Here is an 18,350-nt window from a genome sequence, read left to right on the forward strand (position 1 = left end):
ATCAGCCTACCTTTAGCTGGCTGTGTAAATCTGCTAATGTAAATTCATGTATACATAAAAAAACAGAAAAATAAAGAAATAAGAAATAAGTAACAACAACAAATAATAAAAAATAAAAACAATAAGAAATAAATCTTTCTCTTCCTTTCTTTTTCAATCATGTTTTTTATTATTTTTATACAGTTCAATAGTTTGTTGTTGTTTTTCTTTATATTCCTAATTTTTATTTCTTCTTTTTCTTATTCGATTTTCTTTGTTTTAATTGCTTTTCTTTTTATCAAAAAAAATTTTTTTTTTTTTTTTTCGCTTCCTTATTTTTGAATAATTTTTCCTTCTTTTTTCTGTTTTATATTTTTAGTTTATTTAATTATTGGATTTATTTATTTTTTTTGCTCCTTTAAAACCTATTTTAAGTCGGAAAAAAAAAACCATCCTCTATTTCCATAGTTATTGAGTAAATTCATATATACGCACGCACACACACACGCATGCGCACACACACATACACACATACAGTCTTTATAATGAAAAAAAAATTCAGAGTTCAGCAAATAATTTGTCAACCTTAATCTGTTAGAGGTCAGCATCAGGTTGGCAAAAAAAATTTGATACAATGGTTTTACCATAAAGTATAAAAAACAAGGGGAGTTTTTTCTGCTGGCCTCGAACACTTTTAGGTCAGCAGTTAGTTCGGCATTGCTAAATGCCAACCTTAATGCTCTGTATGTGTGTGTGTGTAGAAAGTAAGAAAGTGCCTATGTATGTATCAGTGATGCGGAGTCCTAAAAGGACTCCGGCCTTATATCTCTACTTTTTCCGAGTCTGTAGTATCCAGAAGCTCTAATTATGATTGTTGACTTATGATCTGCTATAAGAAAAAAATTCATGAGATTTAATGACTTGAAACTTATTGTTTTTAAGCCCGCAGTCCTGGAGTCCTTCCGCCATTATACCTAAGGACTCCGGGTTCAAAAAAAGATTGTTTCTCTATTCTAAAAGTCTTAATTTTTTTCCTATTACTAGTCCATAAACTTATTCATATTTTCAGAGCTCCTGGATACCAAAAACTAGGGCTAAGTAATCTTTTTGTGACTTTCAAATCCGGAGTCCTTTTTGGGACTCCGCATCCCTGGTATGTATATAAATATTCCCAGAGTAAAGACTTTAAATTTACTAAAAACGGCTTCTAATGACTCTTTGTCTTTAAAAATGATAAAATTAAATATAATTTAAGTAACAGCGATTAAATTTAATTGAGGAAACTAATTAAACTTTATCGTTTTTAAAAAACCCACAAAAACGCAACTTAATAGATTTAAATGTTTTTTATATTTTTAATATAAATGAAAGCATTCTGAATGTTTTTATTTTTATTTTTTTACTTCTTACATACATTGACTGACAATTAGGTAAAACATGTGAGGAGTGCTGCTACATCAACTGATAAACAAGTAGAATATGCGAGGAGTACTGCTACATTGACTAACAAATAGGTAGAACATGCAATGATTGCTGATAGTTTGAGAAAGTTAATATAATAGTTACTAAAGGTTTGTATAATAAGCACGGTATTCTTAAAATTAACCAATTAAAAATTATAGTAAAGCTATTTGGACATAGTACAAAACATTAAAATGCGATTTTTGTTAGGGGGAAACTTTGCATAACTAATTGTTTAGAAATGTTAATGTTTTAAATTAAACATTAGTTATTTGATAATATAGGCAATGATAAAAAAAATATGATTTAAAATATCCTAGAATTAGTATTTTTTTTGTTTTATTTGAAAATAACTGTAAGTGATTTAAAGTTTTTGTATGTTTTTAAAATCTCTGTCCTTAATGTTATATAACTGTGTTAGAGTTGGCATTTAATTGACGTTTAATATTAATTTATGTATATTGATATTGATATTCACAATTTCTTTTATTTAAAATATTTGATCACTGCTAAATTTCATTAGGATATTTTAGGCTAATTATTTTTTTGGTTTTATCTGATAATTTATCAAAGCTATTAAAGTTTAAATCATAATTTTTTAATAACAATAATGAAAACAATAGTAAGGTTTTATAATGACATTTTTTATAATAATTTCAAGATCAATGCACAAATATTTTTATTGAATAACCAACTATTGAGTTTTGCGATAAAAACAGAGTTTACAGTTTTTAAAAAACATATTCTTTGACAAATACCACATATATATATATATATATATATATATATATATATATATATATATATATATATATATATATATATATATATATATATATATATATATATATATATATTAGCGTGGAGTGAATTTTATTTTTTTTTACAATTCATTTAGCCTGGGTGTGCAAAAGTTGTCTATTCACTTCGGAAATACTCTGGAAAAATATCAATGCTCTAGGAAATTTTCTTGAGGTGCCTCCAGACCTTTAAAATTTTAATAGGTCCCTAATATTATATAAAAAAAAGTTTTTCAAAAGTATGTCATGTTGGGTCTCAAATAAAGCAAAATTTTATAAAAATTTCAAAAATAATAATTATTTTTTTAAAAAAATTGTTATTTTATAGTTTATTGCAGAAAAAATGACCTTTTAAACTAAAAATAAAAAAAGTTTATTTTTTTGATAATATTTTTGAAAAAAATCTTAAATAATAATTTTTTTATAAAATAATTGTTATTTTTAAAATTTTTATAAAATTTTGCTTCTTTTGAGACCCAACATGACATACTTTTGAAAAACTTTTTTTTAAATAATATTAGGGACCAATTAAAATTTTAAAGGTCTGGAGGCACCTCTAGAAAATTTCCTAGAGCATTGATATTTTTCCAGAGTATTTCTAAAATGAATAGACAACTTTTGCACACCCAGGCTAAATGAACTGTAAAAAAAACTAAAATTCACTCCACCCTAATATATATATAGGGGAGACCGGGGCTAGTTGGCCGCAGGGGTAAGTAGACGAGCTGCGTTTATCTTTAGAGCCTTTCATCAGAAAGTGACAAAAATTACTCAGAATCTTCCTCATTGACCATTTCATCATTCACTGTAGTATTGTCAGGATTCAGGCATGCGCATGGGAGATATTGAGATTTATGCGTTTTTTGGACAAAAACGTAACTTTGAGAACATCGCTTCCTTTTTACTTTACAAAGAAAATATTTAGTCGTATGAAAAAAAAATTATTGTAAAAGTTCCAGTCACAATTGGTTTACTATATCCAGTCAGACTTTTTTTTCAAAGCTGCCGTTTTTCAGTATCTATAGACTGTTTATTAAAAAAAAAGCTTTCGTGGTAAGTTGACAAATTTTTCACGGGGTAAGTTGGCTCATAGCATTTACTATGGAAAAAAATATTTATTTTTATAAAATTATTTTTTTTTATTTTTAACAATATTGAAAATATTTATTCTTACAAAAAAATTTAAAAAAAGTTTTGTTTAGTTTTTTTTTCCACAGATAAAAGGTGGGTTACTGTTTGGCTTTTATATGGACTAATATTTGGTACCAGCTAAAAGTAATATTAAATTTTGGGATAAAATTGTTGCAAAAATTAATTTAAAAAAAATTTCTATTAATTTTGCACTTAATAGTGCATTAATAATCATTTTTATAGTTTGTGCCAACTTACCTTGTGGTGGGGTAAGTTGGCGCAAATTTTTTTTTTTTTTTTTGAGGGTCCGGAAAGGCCCCAAGAATTTTTTTTTATAAATGAATACACATTTTATAAGATACCCTAATCTATACTCTTTAAGACTACACTTTAATATTTTTAAAAAAATGTACTGTTAGGGCTACAGAGCTCATCGAGTAAAAACCGAGCCAACTAGCCCCGGTCTCCCCTATATATATATATATATCAAGGTGTTTAATATATATATATATCAAGGTGTGTATATATATATATATCGCTTCATAAGCGGAAGGTTCTGAGTTCGATCCCCACCACGTCCCTGGTAGTACTGCGCTTAACTTGTTTCTCCGCGCAGCGGAGAAACAAGTTGGGCGCAGCGGCCTTGTTTGTCAAGGTTCGTCCGCGCAGCGGCCTTGTTTGTCAAGGTTCGTGTTTCGGAGTTATAGAGTTGAGAGAGGGTTATAACCACTATTAAGTAGCCTCCTCATCTTTAGTGGCTTTATCGGCCTTGAGGAGGTGATCAACAAAAAAAAAAAAGTATATATATATATATTTAAATCCATTTATTCAACCAAAAATTAAAAAATAACAAGTTTTTTATAATTTAAAAAAATTAGGTAAGGTGTCACTCATAGTTAAAAACTAGTCATTGGAGTGACACCTAAATAAGTAAACAAGTAAACAAAAAAAAATTAACAGTAATAATAAATAAAAGCTTGCGTAAACTAAAGTTTAAAAAAAAAAATAATAATGATAAAGCTGTAATAAGTTAAATAATAAGGCAAAAAATATGAAAACACTTAATTACAACAGCAAACAAAAATAAAAATGATTAGCGGACCGGCACAAATAAAAACAAACTTTACACAAAAGAAAAGGCAAAACACAAAAACTACAAAACAAAAATGCAAACAAAAAAACTTCTACAAAATAAAATTAAATAAAAAAATAATAATCTTTTGTTATTTTTAGCGGGAAAAAAAAAGTGTAGAAAAATTGTTAGTGATTTATTTTTACGTTTAAATTAGTTCTTTCTCTTATTATTTCTAACTTAATTGATATTTTAATTTTTGCTTTTAATTGATATTTTTTGTTTTGTTTTTGTTTTATTAAATCTGTTTGTTCTTTTAATCATTTTCGTGTTTTATTTTTTTTCAATTTTTTAATTCGTTTGTACCTTTTGAAATTTTCTTATTTTACTTTATATCTAACTTATCTTTTTCATACTTCAAAAAAATCTCCTTCACCTTTCCTTTTCTCTTTTTTTCCTTTTCACCGTTAAATAAATGCTTCCACTATTTGCAATGTCATATATATATATATATATATATATATATATATATATATATATATATATATATATATATATATATATATATATAAATCAGCCCTCATTAAGAAAAATGAATTTCTGACCTTAAACCATTAGAAATCGGCAAAAAGAAATTTGACGCAATGGACTATAAAACATAGAAATGACAATTTTCATCAATTTTTTTACTAATCTCAAACACTTTAAGCTCGATAGTTAGATTGGCATTGCCAAATGCTGACCCTAATTCCGAAGGCTGGTATATATATATATTAAAGTTTAGTAGTTAAACACAACTGATGACATATTTATTATATAAAAGCACTTTGCATTTCTTATTGTTCAATAATGCTTGTTAATAATTTATTTAATTAAAAAGTTCATTTGTTTATCTTTTTATTGATATATAGTTTGTTAAGCTTTTAAATACATTTGTTTAGCTTTTTATTGATATATAGTTTGTTAAGTGTAAAATCTATAAATATTTTTTAACTAAAAATTTAAGAATTCAGCAAATATCTCTAATAAATGATGTCGTTTACCAAAATTCTTTAATAATTAAAAATTTAAGAGTTTGCAAAATGTCATTTTGATAGGAGAACAAAATTGTCATAGTGATAAATGTTTTGAATACATTAAACTGATTTCAATAATCTTAGTTTCTTTTTCTTTAAAGTTCTTTAAAATGTTTTTAATGATTTTAACTTTAAAATAAATAAAATATTTAAATGAGAAATAAAAAACTTTTTCTCTTATTTTAATGTCTTTGAGTGGACTTTAAAAAAATTATATTTTATTTTAAAATTGGCTCTAGTGTCATAGTGATAAACGGCTTAGGTAAACTAAAAAAAAGAAAAAATTTCACATTGTTTACCTAAAAAGAAAGAAGATTCAGAGTATATAATAAGGTGATCAACCGTTTTGAATATTTATTTTATTTAAGAGAATATTTATTATATTTTAATATAAAATTTTTAGTTTTATTTGGTTCTTGCGCTCTATTAAAAAACATTCTTTTGTTTAGCTACCTATAAAATTTATAGGAAAGTCATACGATTGATAATAATTGCTTATTTAAAAAAAAATAAAAAAAAAACAAATAATATTGATTCAAAAATAAAAAAAAATCTACAATAACATCTTTTACTAAAACCCTTTAAAATTAAATGCACTTAAATAAATTATAAACTCTGTAGATTGGGGCGTATATTTTAAAGACTTTGAGGAACTGATTAAGGAGATGGTGAGCTTCGAGTAAAACAGCAAAGTTTGTTTTTCTTGGTATACTTTTATTTTACTTAAAAAAATTCTGCCCAAACATTTTTTTTAAATCTTACTCTTTAATATGAAAACAACTTGTATCAGCACTTTATGATCCCTTTATAAACAGCTTGTTAATAAATTTCAATATTTTTCATGAAACAGATATGTAAATGAAAGTTGAGGAGGAAAATGTAAATTTCATAATTGACATTGTGTGTTGCTTACCTGCGCAAACTTTATATGCAGCTATATAAGTTAACATTGTTCTTTTTATTTATATAAAGAAAGTTTTAGCTTTCATTCATAAAGAATTTTTTTTGTTTAGTTGTGATAATAAAAATAATAAAGACCAAAAGAGTACTGAAATTGTAACAACTTCTATGTTTCATCAATGTGAAGCTCAATTAAATGCACCTAATGAGATATTGCCCCAGGGTATGTTGTCATATTTATTTTCTAAATATATATTAATTTAAAATTTCTTCAAAAAAATTGAAATTAATTGTATTTTTCATATTGTAATCTACCCATTACAACACAATGAATGTTATGAAGTAAAACTTTAAATCTAGGTCAACTGAATTTACCCTAAACTCTAAAAAAAGCATCCTGAAACAGGCTTGAATAAATATAAGTTTAATTTGAAATACATTAAATTTATTTTAAGTAATGTTTTGAATACATTAAACTGATTTCAATAATCTTACAGTTTCTTTTTCTTTAAAGTTCTTTAAAATGTTTTTAATGATTTTAACTTTAAAATAAATAAAATATTTAAATGAGAAATAAAAAACTTTTTCTCTTATTTTAATGTCTTTGAGTGGACTTTAAAAAAATTATATTTTATTCTAAAATTGGCTCTAAATTTTTTGTACTTGCAATATTATTTTTATGGATATTTGATAATATAGTCATGTTTTTTTCCTTTATTGTATGCACATTTGAGTGTCATTAAGTAATGAATATATAGAAATAAACTATTTTATAAGTCTAACAATAATTATGATTGCTTTTTTTTTTTTCCCTTTAATTTTTATCAAATTATTTAGAAAAACAAAAAGATTTTTTAATTGCTACTAATTTTTGCAAACTTTATTTTTTGTTTTCTATAAGCAGTGTACAGAAATACTAAAATTGTATTTAAAATAATTTTTTTTTAAAAGCAGTAAACATTCAGGCATTGATTTTTTATAAAAAAGATTTAATTCAACTTTTAATTTAAAACGCTATATCTGCTAATCTTTGTCATTTGGCCCTTATGAGTATTTTCATTTTTGCTCATTTTAAGAAAAAATAGAAAAATTAAAAATACATAGATGCAAGATTTTTTGACAATTGTATTTCGATAATGTTAAATATATTTGGGTAATTCCATATCGCCCAAAATTTTAAAAATTTTGAATCATGGGTCCCCATACTTTCATCTAACTTCTTTGGCTCTTGCATGTTAAAAAGAAAACTTCACACAAATTTTTCACCCAAGATGTTAAACAGTATAGATTTGCAATATTTCAATATTAATATTGACCTGGTCTCCCAAAATGACTTGGTTTTAATAGCATTTTGAGTATTTTTCTTGATAAAATGAGAAATAACAAATAAAAAAAAATATATAAAAATAAACATTCATAATGCTTTTTTGCATAATTATGTATGAAACTTAAATTAACAATTTGATATATTTAAATAAAAATTAACAATATCTATCAACGCAAAACATGCTAAAGAAGGAATCTAACATGGTTTGAAATATTTCTACATTTAAAACTTTTTTTGCAGAAGAAAAAAAGTAAGAAAGATTAATTTATCTATTCGTTTTATGAAATACTACCTTAATACAGTCATAATATGGTAGCAAGTAAATTTCTTTGTTAAGGTTTTTTTAATGGCATCAGAGGAACGGCATCAGAGGCATGCAAAGATCAACAAGATGTTATTGAAATATTATGCAATAAAAAAAAAACAGTTATATCTTTACACTGTAACATTAAACTTATCTAACTTAGCAATATTATGTAAAAGATCTACTAAAAATATTTGAAAATGTATCCTATATAACAGAAAGCTTGTTGTGTTTAAAAGTTACAGAATACCAGGCAAAGACAGCTAGAAAGATTTTTAACAAAAAAGGATTGTTAGCCATTTCCCCATTGTATAAATGTAGAGTCTTACATAAAAATTTAGAAGATTCTATTAAAATAATCAATGGCTCAAGTGATTTATGTTGAACTATGCCTGGAAAAAAAGATGATAAGCATTGCAAAGAATATATATATAAATTTAAAAAAAAAAACTACTTTTGTGTAATTTAAAAGAAATATTTGTACATATTGTACTATTTGTATTATACGAAGAAAACAATCCTGAAATACAAATAAGATTCTCAAAATTTGCTTTATTCAGAAAAAATTGGTGCATTTTCCCAGGTGCAATATTTACGCATTATGTTTGTTAATTGTTGGTGAATCGTATGAGGATCTATTTTCAAAAACTGTTCAGTAAAAAACAAAGAATGCTTGCAGAGTGTTGTGATATTATGAATAACTACATATTATGCAGTACTATTTGGTTTGACAGCAGATGTTCCAAAATTTCTTAAACTGTTAGTATCTTGCTTTTAAAATACTACATCTCATTCTTTAACTGCCCACTCTCAATAAAATTACCTTAATCAAATAATATAATAATCAATCAAGCATAATAACTATTAGAATTATTGCAGAAATTTATGCTTTTGTTGTCCAAAATGAATTACAGAATTATCACTGGAACTACGATTCAGCTATCACTGAAAGACGATAAACTAAAACATTGATGATGACGATGAACAAAACATTGATGAACTAATACAACGATGAACTAAAACATTGATGATGACGATGAACTAAAACATTCTTATTGTTTTATATCAACCCACATTACACAAAATGTTGCCCATTTGCACATATTTTAACTAATGATGCCTATACTAAAAATAAAATTTCTCAATCTTTCCAAACTACATTTATTCACTGATGGCTGTAAATAAATGTAGTTTTTAGGGTTTGGGTCTTAAAGCTGAATGAAACCTTTTTTCATGTTCCACTGAAAAGTCACCATAATTGCCAGTACTATAAAAAGGTAGACAGTGCATAAAAAAATGTCTAGAACAACCAAATCAAATTCAAATTCTGCTGTTTTATTCCCAATTATAATCAACAAAAATATATTAAAAAAACTAACTTTTTTATAAGCTTGCTCTAGTATTGGTAGAAACTTTCTGATTAAAAAAAAAGCGAAAATAAAAGAAATACTATTAAAATGGTAAAAGTATTGTGAACTATTACAAACACAGTCACTATAACTTATGCCTTCAATGCTATAAAAAGACAAAAAATTACAGTTACTTTACCTTTATTGTATTTGCAAATATTTTCTTTTATTATGATTTTATTATATTGTTATTTTATGAAAAAGTTACATATTTTTTAAATTATAGTTTGTTTGTTTTTACTGTTGTCTTTCCACATTTTTGTTGGCATTAAAATTATAGCTGAAGCAAAAAATAAAAAATAAATGGGAGTGTTTTGAGATATTGGGCCCCAAAGTTGAGTCACATAAACAGGGTTGTTTTAATAATTTTAAGCATATTTCCTTCATATTTCAGCATTTTAAGTACATTTATTGAATTCTGCATTAAAAAAGCATTATAATTGTTTATTTTCATTATTTTGTCAATGGTAAATCTTATTTTATTAAGGCAAATGTTTTTTTCAATGTCATTAAAACCGGGTTGTTTTTGGATAGGAATCATATGCCAAAAGATTAAAAAAAGAAAGACACGTGGTTTGATAGACTAGGTATTTTGATGTGGAATTACTCGCTTACTATGAAAAAAGTTAAAAATTTAAGCATTGCAATCATGACTGCAATTTCACATTGCACTTTCAATAAGAAATGGTAACCGCAATTGCAATGTATAAATCTTTCACAAAAACTCAGTCTGTTGTGGCCATTTTATAATGTGATGTGCACTTTAATGTCATAGAGGCAATCAAAGAGGCAAAGTGACAAGGAGATTGTGAAACTGCTTCAGACTTTTTAGAAATGACACTATTTTAAAGTCTTTGATGACTTCCCATCCATAGTTGTTATTTTTTAAGGCACTCGACAACATCTTGACACCGGTTTAGTTCAATCAAGATGTACATAGTTTGGGATTAGAAATGATGGGTAATTATTTCTATAGTAAAGCAACACAACTTTGAGGCTCTGAGACAAACTATTTATAAATATAGACCATTCATTTGGTTTATGTGTGGACTAATAGCCTAAAATTATCAGCCAGTAGCCAAGTCCATCTTTCTGAGTTGAAGAGTTGGAAAATGTTTGGTGATGGTTTCTCAGGTTTGTGATTTGCACATCGTTCTCGAAAAAATCTCACTGTTTGAAACTGGATCAGCAGTGGAATCTGGAGCAATTAAAGAAGGAATGTCAAGATAAACTGTTAAAGGTGCATTTGTCTATATTTTGTGTTGATAGCAAACTTCATGTGTGGCTTTTTTCTCTTCCAACCTGTAACAGCTGAATAACTTATTACATAAATTTTAAGGCAGGAAATTTCACACATTACTTTATACAGGGTTTAAGGTATAAGTCAATACCTTTAGACAGTTTCAAAATGTTCCGGAAGTTTCTTGAAAGTATTTAAACTTTCTGGACAATTGTAACAGTATTAGTTTAGATGAATGCTTAGTATTAAATGTTAAGAACTTTCTTGAATACATACATGTCTCAGTGATAGAAGCAAAATTTTTTTTTTGTCAAAACAGGTTAGAAAAAATACACTTTCAACGCAAAGACAAAACAAAATTAAAAGTTTATGCATTATTATCTATATGCATTTTTGCAAAATGTTATTATCAAACTAATGGTATTCATCAATAAGATTTTGCATTTGGTATCAACATATTATTGCATGGCTTTTTTATGTAGCAATTTTGGCTGTCTTGAACATATTACTATCATTATTTTGTATAAGTATCCATGCATGTATGTATATATCTACATTACATTCTTTTAAGTGACAATTACATTTTTCTATTGATTGCTGAGTAAAATTGTTTTTGTTTGTTAATCAGTTTATAATTATTTTTTTCTATTTCAGTTGTGTTTTAATGGACAAAGGCAAGAAGTATAACTATTCAGTAAGAAGCTGTTTGCTAAAAGAGGAAAGTAAGAAGCTATTTGCTGAAGTATTTGATTATATAATCTTCTAGCTGGCAGTATAATGAAATTTTTGCCAAGTTTTAATCATGTGTAAACATTTGATTGGGACCTAAGTATGAGTTGATTGTTACTTAGTAGCTAAAGTTTATATGGTGAATGATTTCTATTTTTTATTAATACAAACTCTTTTCATATAGGTGTCTAGTTTACAAGAGATCATCATTCTATCAAATGTCAAACAAATTACATTTGTGAGAGGGATATTTGCTGTGGATTGTAATGAATAAACAAATGTATTTTCAATTTAGTTGGGACAATTCAGTTGGAAAAATACAAAAATTGGTTTTTATTATTGACTAGGAAACAAAAATTTATGATGTTAAAACAGTTATTTAAAAAGCAAAAGTTTTCTGAAGAATATTTATTTAGTACAGTTTTGTGTGGTCTGGTGTAATTTATCAATTGATATGATGTAATGTTACATGTATGAAGATATAGATTCGCCTTTCAATAAAGAAAAACTAAAATTATTATATATATGTTACCATTGAGTTATATTCACAACTTTATAATAAATTGTTTAATTCTAATAATTTTAGATTTGTATTTATTTTACACTCTTCTCTTAATTGTCGGCTCATTTTGTTAAAAAGCAATCTAGGAGCTGATAGGGTCTTAGTTATTTTATTTTTCGTCAGCTCTTCAAACTCAATTACTAATGTAGAGATGGTTTCTTGATAATCATACCCATTGTTACAAGATGAAGCATAGCATAAATGGATTATGGTACTATTTCATTACATTCAAGCATCTAGAAATGTAAATTGTTCAATTTTGTGACTGTGTATCATAATGAAATACATCCTGACCTCATCAGTTTCATTGCAAATTTGTTGCACAATAATAATGAAAACATTTGATGGAATGAAGCAATAAAATAATAGATTGCATTTCAAATTGTCTATAACAAAATTACATATTAAAGTTGTAATGATTGTTTTTAGTTTAATTTATTTTTTAATTTGTATCTTTTTAATAGAATATATTTTTTTATTTAAAACTAGTTTTTAATAGAGATTACATTTATAAATAATGAAGTTTAATTTTTTAGGCATAAAACTACATAAATAAGTAACACAGTTTTGGAATCAAAACTCTAATGCTTATATTTGGGATTAGCTATATTTTAAAACAAAATAAAGTTTTGTCTTTGTCGGTACAATAACAGGTTTTAAAAACTATAATTTAAATTTTTTTTTTAAATTTTTATATTTTGATATTTCATAAACCGTAGAACACAATATTAGTTGTGACCACACACACAAAAAAATTTTAACGCAACACCCACAGCCTAATAAAATAATCTCTGAAAAAAAATATAAATTAAAAATGATTGGAACGATTAAAGAAAACAATTTTTACATAAACTATTATTTTTGCTTTTGTGAAAAGTATGGTGTTTATATGTTATATTTTTTAATAATTTATATATATATATATTTAATTTACATTTAAGTATTTTTAATTTTTATAAATATATATACAATTCTATAAATTGTTGGTGTTGGGTGTAGGAAAAGTGGAAAATGATTCTTTTAACAAAAAATTACATCACTCTTAATTACTTTCGACTTTCATCCAACATTTCCGTGTTGTTTAAAGGTTAAAACCATTAAATTAATTTCAAAATAAAGGTTTTTTAAATAATTACAAACTTAATTGACTTGATTTTTTTTAATGCAGAATGTATTTTTTTAAAATAGGGATCCCAAACCTCCAAAACATGTTGTGTCTCTGTTTTATTGTAGGCCAAAAAGTCAGCATAATATATGATAAAATCTACAGACTAGATAATTTATTCAAGTTTGTGTAAAAGATTGATTATGTAAATAAACAAAAAAATTAACGATCTCATGTACTGAAACTCTTAGGAATAAAATGCGCTTGAATAAATTATCAAGTCTGTAGATTGCGGTGTATATTAGGCTGTCTTTTTTGTATGTGCAAATACAAAACATACACACACACAACCCATAGGCGTTGAACTTTTGTCCAATCTCTATGGGTTGGAAATACTAATTGTGACTCTCAATTATGACTTCATTGCTCTAAATAATAGATTATAATGTATTTCATATGTCTATGCGTATGTAAATTATATTTGTTTTATTATATATTCTTTTATGATTTTGTCTTTTAAGATAAGAATTGGTTTTATTATATAAAATGAATGATAAAGTTTCATATCCTAATATTTTTCATGTTTCATTTAAAACACTTACACTGAATTGTATGATAAAGAAGTTAATAATACTTGATTGGTATATATGTTTTAGTTAATAATACTTGATTGGTATATATCAATTTAGTTTGTATATATATTTATGCATATCAATATCTTTTATAGAAGATAATAATATGCGTAAATCCATTCGGTTTCAAAAAAATAATAATAATACAAATAGTAAGAAAAAAATTGGATCTGCCCTAACTGAAACCCTTGGTCATTCTGGCTGCAAATTATTTGCATGTCATCCCTGTATCAGTTGATGTATGTACAGACAATCTTGTTAGCTCTCTTTTTCAGTATGACATCAAGGTGCTGTTCTAAGTATGCTTTGTGTGTGTGTGTGTGTGTGTGTGTGTGTGTGTGTGTGTGTGTGTGTGTGTGTGTGTGTGTGTATATATATATATATATATATATATGTATATGTATATATGTATGTGTATATATATATATATATATATATATATATATATATATATATATATGCTTTTTTATTTGTTTTTTAGATAGTTTAGAAATTAAAAAAATGAACCATATTCATTCTGACACTTTTTGTCAAATGATGCTCTCACAATTGTCAACAAATTCATTTCCTGATTCAACTGAATTTGAAGTCTGTTTTACAGAAATTGTATCCCCTGTACTTATGTATGCACAGATATTAGACAACAATACAATTGATGCTCTACAACAAGTTACTTTAAGGTTGCAAGAAATTGATGAAATACAAGATTTTCCTTTGTTAAAACCTAAAATTGATCAGATTTGTTGTGCAAAGTATAATGCTGATAATCAATGGTATCGTGCCAGTATTATATGTTATAAAACAGATTTGATGGCTACAGTATGTTTATTTATTTTGAATTTTACAAATAATTTAAAAAATTATTAATAATCAGTGCATCTCTTATAAATCATGAGTTGCTATAAGGGCATTTAGTAGTTGTAAATGCATTTAGCTAGCATTTGAAGTGAAATAATTTCTAAAAGTCTCTAGTAATTAAATTAATGGTCTCTTTTTAATACTTATACTATTTTGTTTTATGTTTCTATTTTAGGTAAATTTCATTGATTTTGGAAATCAAGCAGATGTAGAAATAAAAAACATTCGTAGTATTGACAAGCAGCTCCTTAGCTATCCAATACTTGCTTCAGTGTTTTCGTTGGAAGGTATAGAAAGTATATCAGAGAATGGTGTCTGGGGTAATGATGTTGTTGAATTTATGGCTTTGTCATTACTAAATCAAGCTATAAAAGTTAAATGTTTGAGCATTTCCAATAATAAAATGACTTGTGAAGTTAAGTTACCTGATGGTAATTTTTTGTCACAAAAACTTATTGCAAAAGGTGAGCATAAATGCATTTTTATAAAATATTCTTGTTATGTGTTTTTGATCATTTTATGATTTTGCTAGTTTTGATATATTAAAGTGTTTTTATATATTAAAGTGTTGATAAAATCTTGTCAAACATGCTGTATTGAGTATCCAGTTTATGTTTCTTAATACATTTGTATTTTAATTTACTTTTAAATTAAAACCTAAATTTTAGCTTTTTTCAATAAATGCAAGTTTATGCCCACAACATTTCTAGGGGATATTAAATATTAATATTTAATAACAAAAATGTAAGAAAGTCTTATATAATATAATAAATAGAAGAACATTTAAAAGAAATGAGAAGGTAAAAACTATTTACTTTTGGTATTTTTAATTTCACAGAGTTTTTTGCTCAGATGTGGATAGCTTAGTATATAATTCATATTCCATGTAAATTTTTTGTATTATCAGTACTAAAAAATACTTAAAAAGAATTTATAATTACATTTTTTTTTTTTTTTTGCACCTGGCAAAGAAAAATAAAATCTTACACTCAATGACATAGAGTGCTTGGATCAAAGTTGTTTTTACACCAGGTGATAGAGCTTCTTTCATATATTAACAATCCATTTATGCTTAAAAGTTAGCCAAAGTTACATCGAGTTACACCATGTCTTTAATTGTACTTAAATATACAATTTTATAAAGGTGCTTGTCTAAAGCATGCATATTTAGCATTTAGTGCTTTTTGCAGTATGTTTTTTAGTAACAACATATTAATTATACCATATTACTAGTTGTGTGGTGTCTTAGTGCCTAAGAAGTTAAATACTGCAATCTTGTTAAAACTGCGATGGGATGCTGCTATATTTGAAAGTGAAATTACATGAAAACACTTCCAGTCCTAAAAAAGTCATTAAGTCAGGCTTTTGCACATTGGTTAGCATGTCAATAACACACATTTTTTTGAGGATAGAAAATGCCATTTTTCAGACATAAATTTAGGCAAAGTGAACAATTTTTTCATATTTTCAAAATCATAGGCTAACTATATATAATTTGAAACATAAGTTGGGTTATATATAGTTTTCTTACGCAAAGTTTTCTTATGACTTAGATTTTTTTATGACTTTGACTTATGAATTAGATTTAATTAAATCTTTTGATAATTTAATTTCATTACATTAAATTTACGAAATGTTTGAATGAATACTTTTTGCTTTGCAATAAAGTCTCTCTAATTCTCTTAAAAAAACAGATATTGCAGTAAAAATTTGAAATTTACATTTAAGTAGTGGTTTAATGTATTTATCTTCTTAATGTATTATCATATCAGTAAATTTATTATCTTATTATTATATAAATGCTAGAATAATTATATGTTAATTGATTTTTTTAGTTAATAATCTTAAGTTTTGGGTAATTTCATGTCACTTGACAACTTAGATTTTGCAGATTCTAGGCTAAATTGATGAAAGTGACAGGTCCCAGAAATTTTTCTACTTTTAAAATCTTTTTGTAATGATGGCAGTAAAAATTTTGATGCCTGTTTTTCCAGATCTCTAAATTAATTTTTCTCTGGCATTTTCTCTATAACAATCAAATAATTTTTAAAATCTAAACTAACTTTTAAACAGAAATTTTAGATTTAATTAAAATGTCTAAAATAAATTGCGTCATTTTATGATTACATCATCTATTCAAAATGGTACAAAATGTTGCAATACAGATAAAAATAATTATGACAGTTAAAAGCGATCATATAAAACTATTTTTTGTCAAAATGGCCGACAAAAAACGTCCAACTTGTGCATGTTGTTTCCTTTTGAAAAGGATCACATTAACTTATTAAAGTAACTACTGCAGTACAACTTCATATTCATAATTTATTTTGGAGATAATATGATGTAGAAAAAGAGCGTTGTCTAAAAAACATTTGTAATTCTTGCAAAACAAATTTATATGCATTGAGGGGTGAAACATCAAAATTAAATGATTGGATTGAAAAAATATCTCAAATTAACAGACAAAAACTCAGAAGATCATCTGATATTAGTAAAATATCTGAACAGATCACAACAAATAATCGAGATATTGTTGATAAAAATATTAAAAAGACATGTTCTTTTTGCTTTTCTACAAAAGGTATATTTCTTTTACCAAATTTAAAATATTATTTGTTATTAAACTATTTCTTCAATTTTTGTTAAAAAAAATAATCTAAATTTAGCATAGAGTCTGTGCTAGTTAATACATAGTCTATGATGGACTTATTGAATATTAGTGCATTATTTTTATGTTTTACAAATATTATAATATCAAAGTTTTTCCTACTTTAAATTTCTATTTAGGCAAAGGAATTTCTCACTTTCGCTGTTAGAGTGAAGTTGTAAAAAACATAATTATGATGCCTGAAGGTCTTGGAAATGTATCCAGTGAGCAAGTTGCTTCTGGGATTCTCAAAATAAAAATGAAAAGAGACAATTTCAAATCTGGAGATAAGTTTTCTTTAAAAACCTTTGCAAACAACCTTCTTGTTGTTGTTGGAACACCTGATAATAAGTGTAGCAGAGCATCCATTAAAAAGTTATCTCTAGAAACTATAATGGAAATCTCTAATACTCTGAATCTATAGGAACTATAATGGAAATCTCTAACACTCTAATTCTGAATAAAAGAAAGACTAAGCTACTTTGTAAACAAATGCGACAAAATTTACCAAAGAAAATGTTAGAACCTAATATATCAACTCAGATAGATGAGCTTCATAACGTATTTTCAGGTTTTTATGATGTCAAAACTGAATCATTTATTTCAGGGGATGAAGTTGCAGTTTGGTATTTATTAAAGATATTTCTGATTTAATTCTTCGTATGATTAATGAAAGAGGTTTGAATACTTATTGCACTATTACTAGGATTTCCATTGATGGAGGACAGGTTTTCTTAAATGCGTTATAAATTTTTTTGATCCACTATGTTGGCATACAACTTCAGAAAGTCTTGATGATTCCAGTGTAAAAAGATTGGTTTTGGCTTTAGTTGAAGATGTTTCAGAGCATAACGGAAATCTTAGCAAACTATTGAAACCAATAGCTCTGAGTGATGTAAAATGTCCAATAGCATTTGATCTAAAATGTGGTAACTTATTTGGTTTAAGCAGTCACAGCAGCAAGTATGCATGTCTCTGGTGTGAAGGGGAAAGTACTCTTGAGAGCAGAAAAAATAGAACCTTAGGTTCTTTTTTTTCCGCTCTCAAGATCACAACATGTAGCTCTCAATATTAACTACAACAAGTTCATTGAAGATGCAAAAAAAATCACATGATGG

The 18,350-nt window shown here is 25.9% G+C and overlaps 1 protein-coding gene across 3 annotated transcripts in view; it reads left to right on the forward strand.

Annotated features, from left to right (window-relative positions):
- Positions 1–18,350, forward strand: part of LOC105844625 (tudor domain-containing 6) — an 82,466-nt gene that overhangs the window by 56,556 nt on the left and 7,560 nt on the right. For all 3 annotated transcript variants that reach the window (XM_065792239.1, XM_065792240.1, XM_065792241.1), the window contains 3 exons: positions 6,533–6,642; positions 14,209–14,546; positions 14,761–15,049. In XM_065792239.1, the coding sequence (XP_065648311.1) occupies positions 6,533–6,642; positions 14,209–14,546; positions 14,761–15,049 (737 nt within the window). The remainder of the gene's footprint in view (positions 1–6,532; positions 6,643–14,208; positions 14,547–14,760; positions 15,050–18,350) is intronic.

This window comes from Hydra vulgaris, chromosome 03, assembly GCF_038396675.1.
Source record: "Hydra vulgaris chromosome 03, alternate assembly HydraT2T_AEP".
Classification (NCBI taxonomy): domain Eukaryota; kingdom Metazoa; phylum Cnidaria; class Hydrozoa; order Anthoathecata; family Hydridae; genus Hydra; species Hydra vulgaris.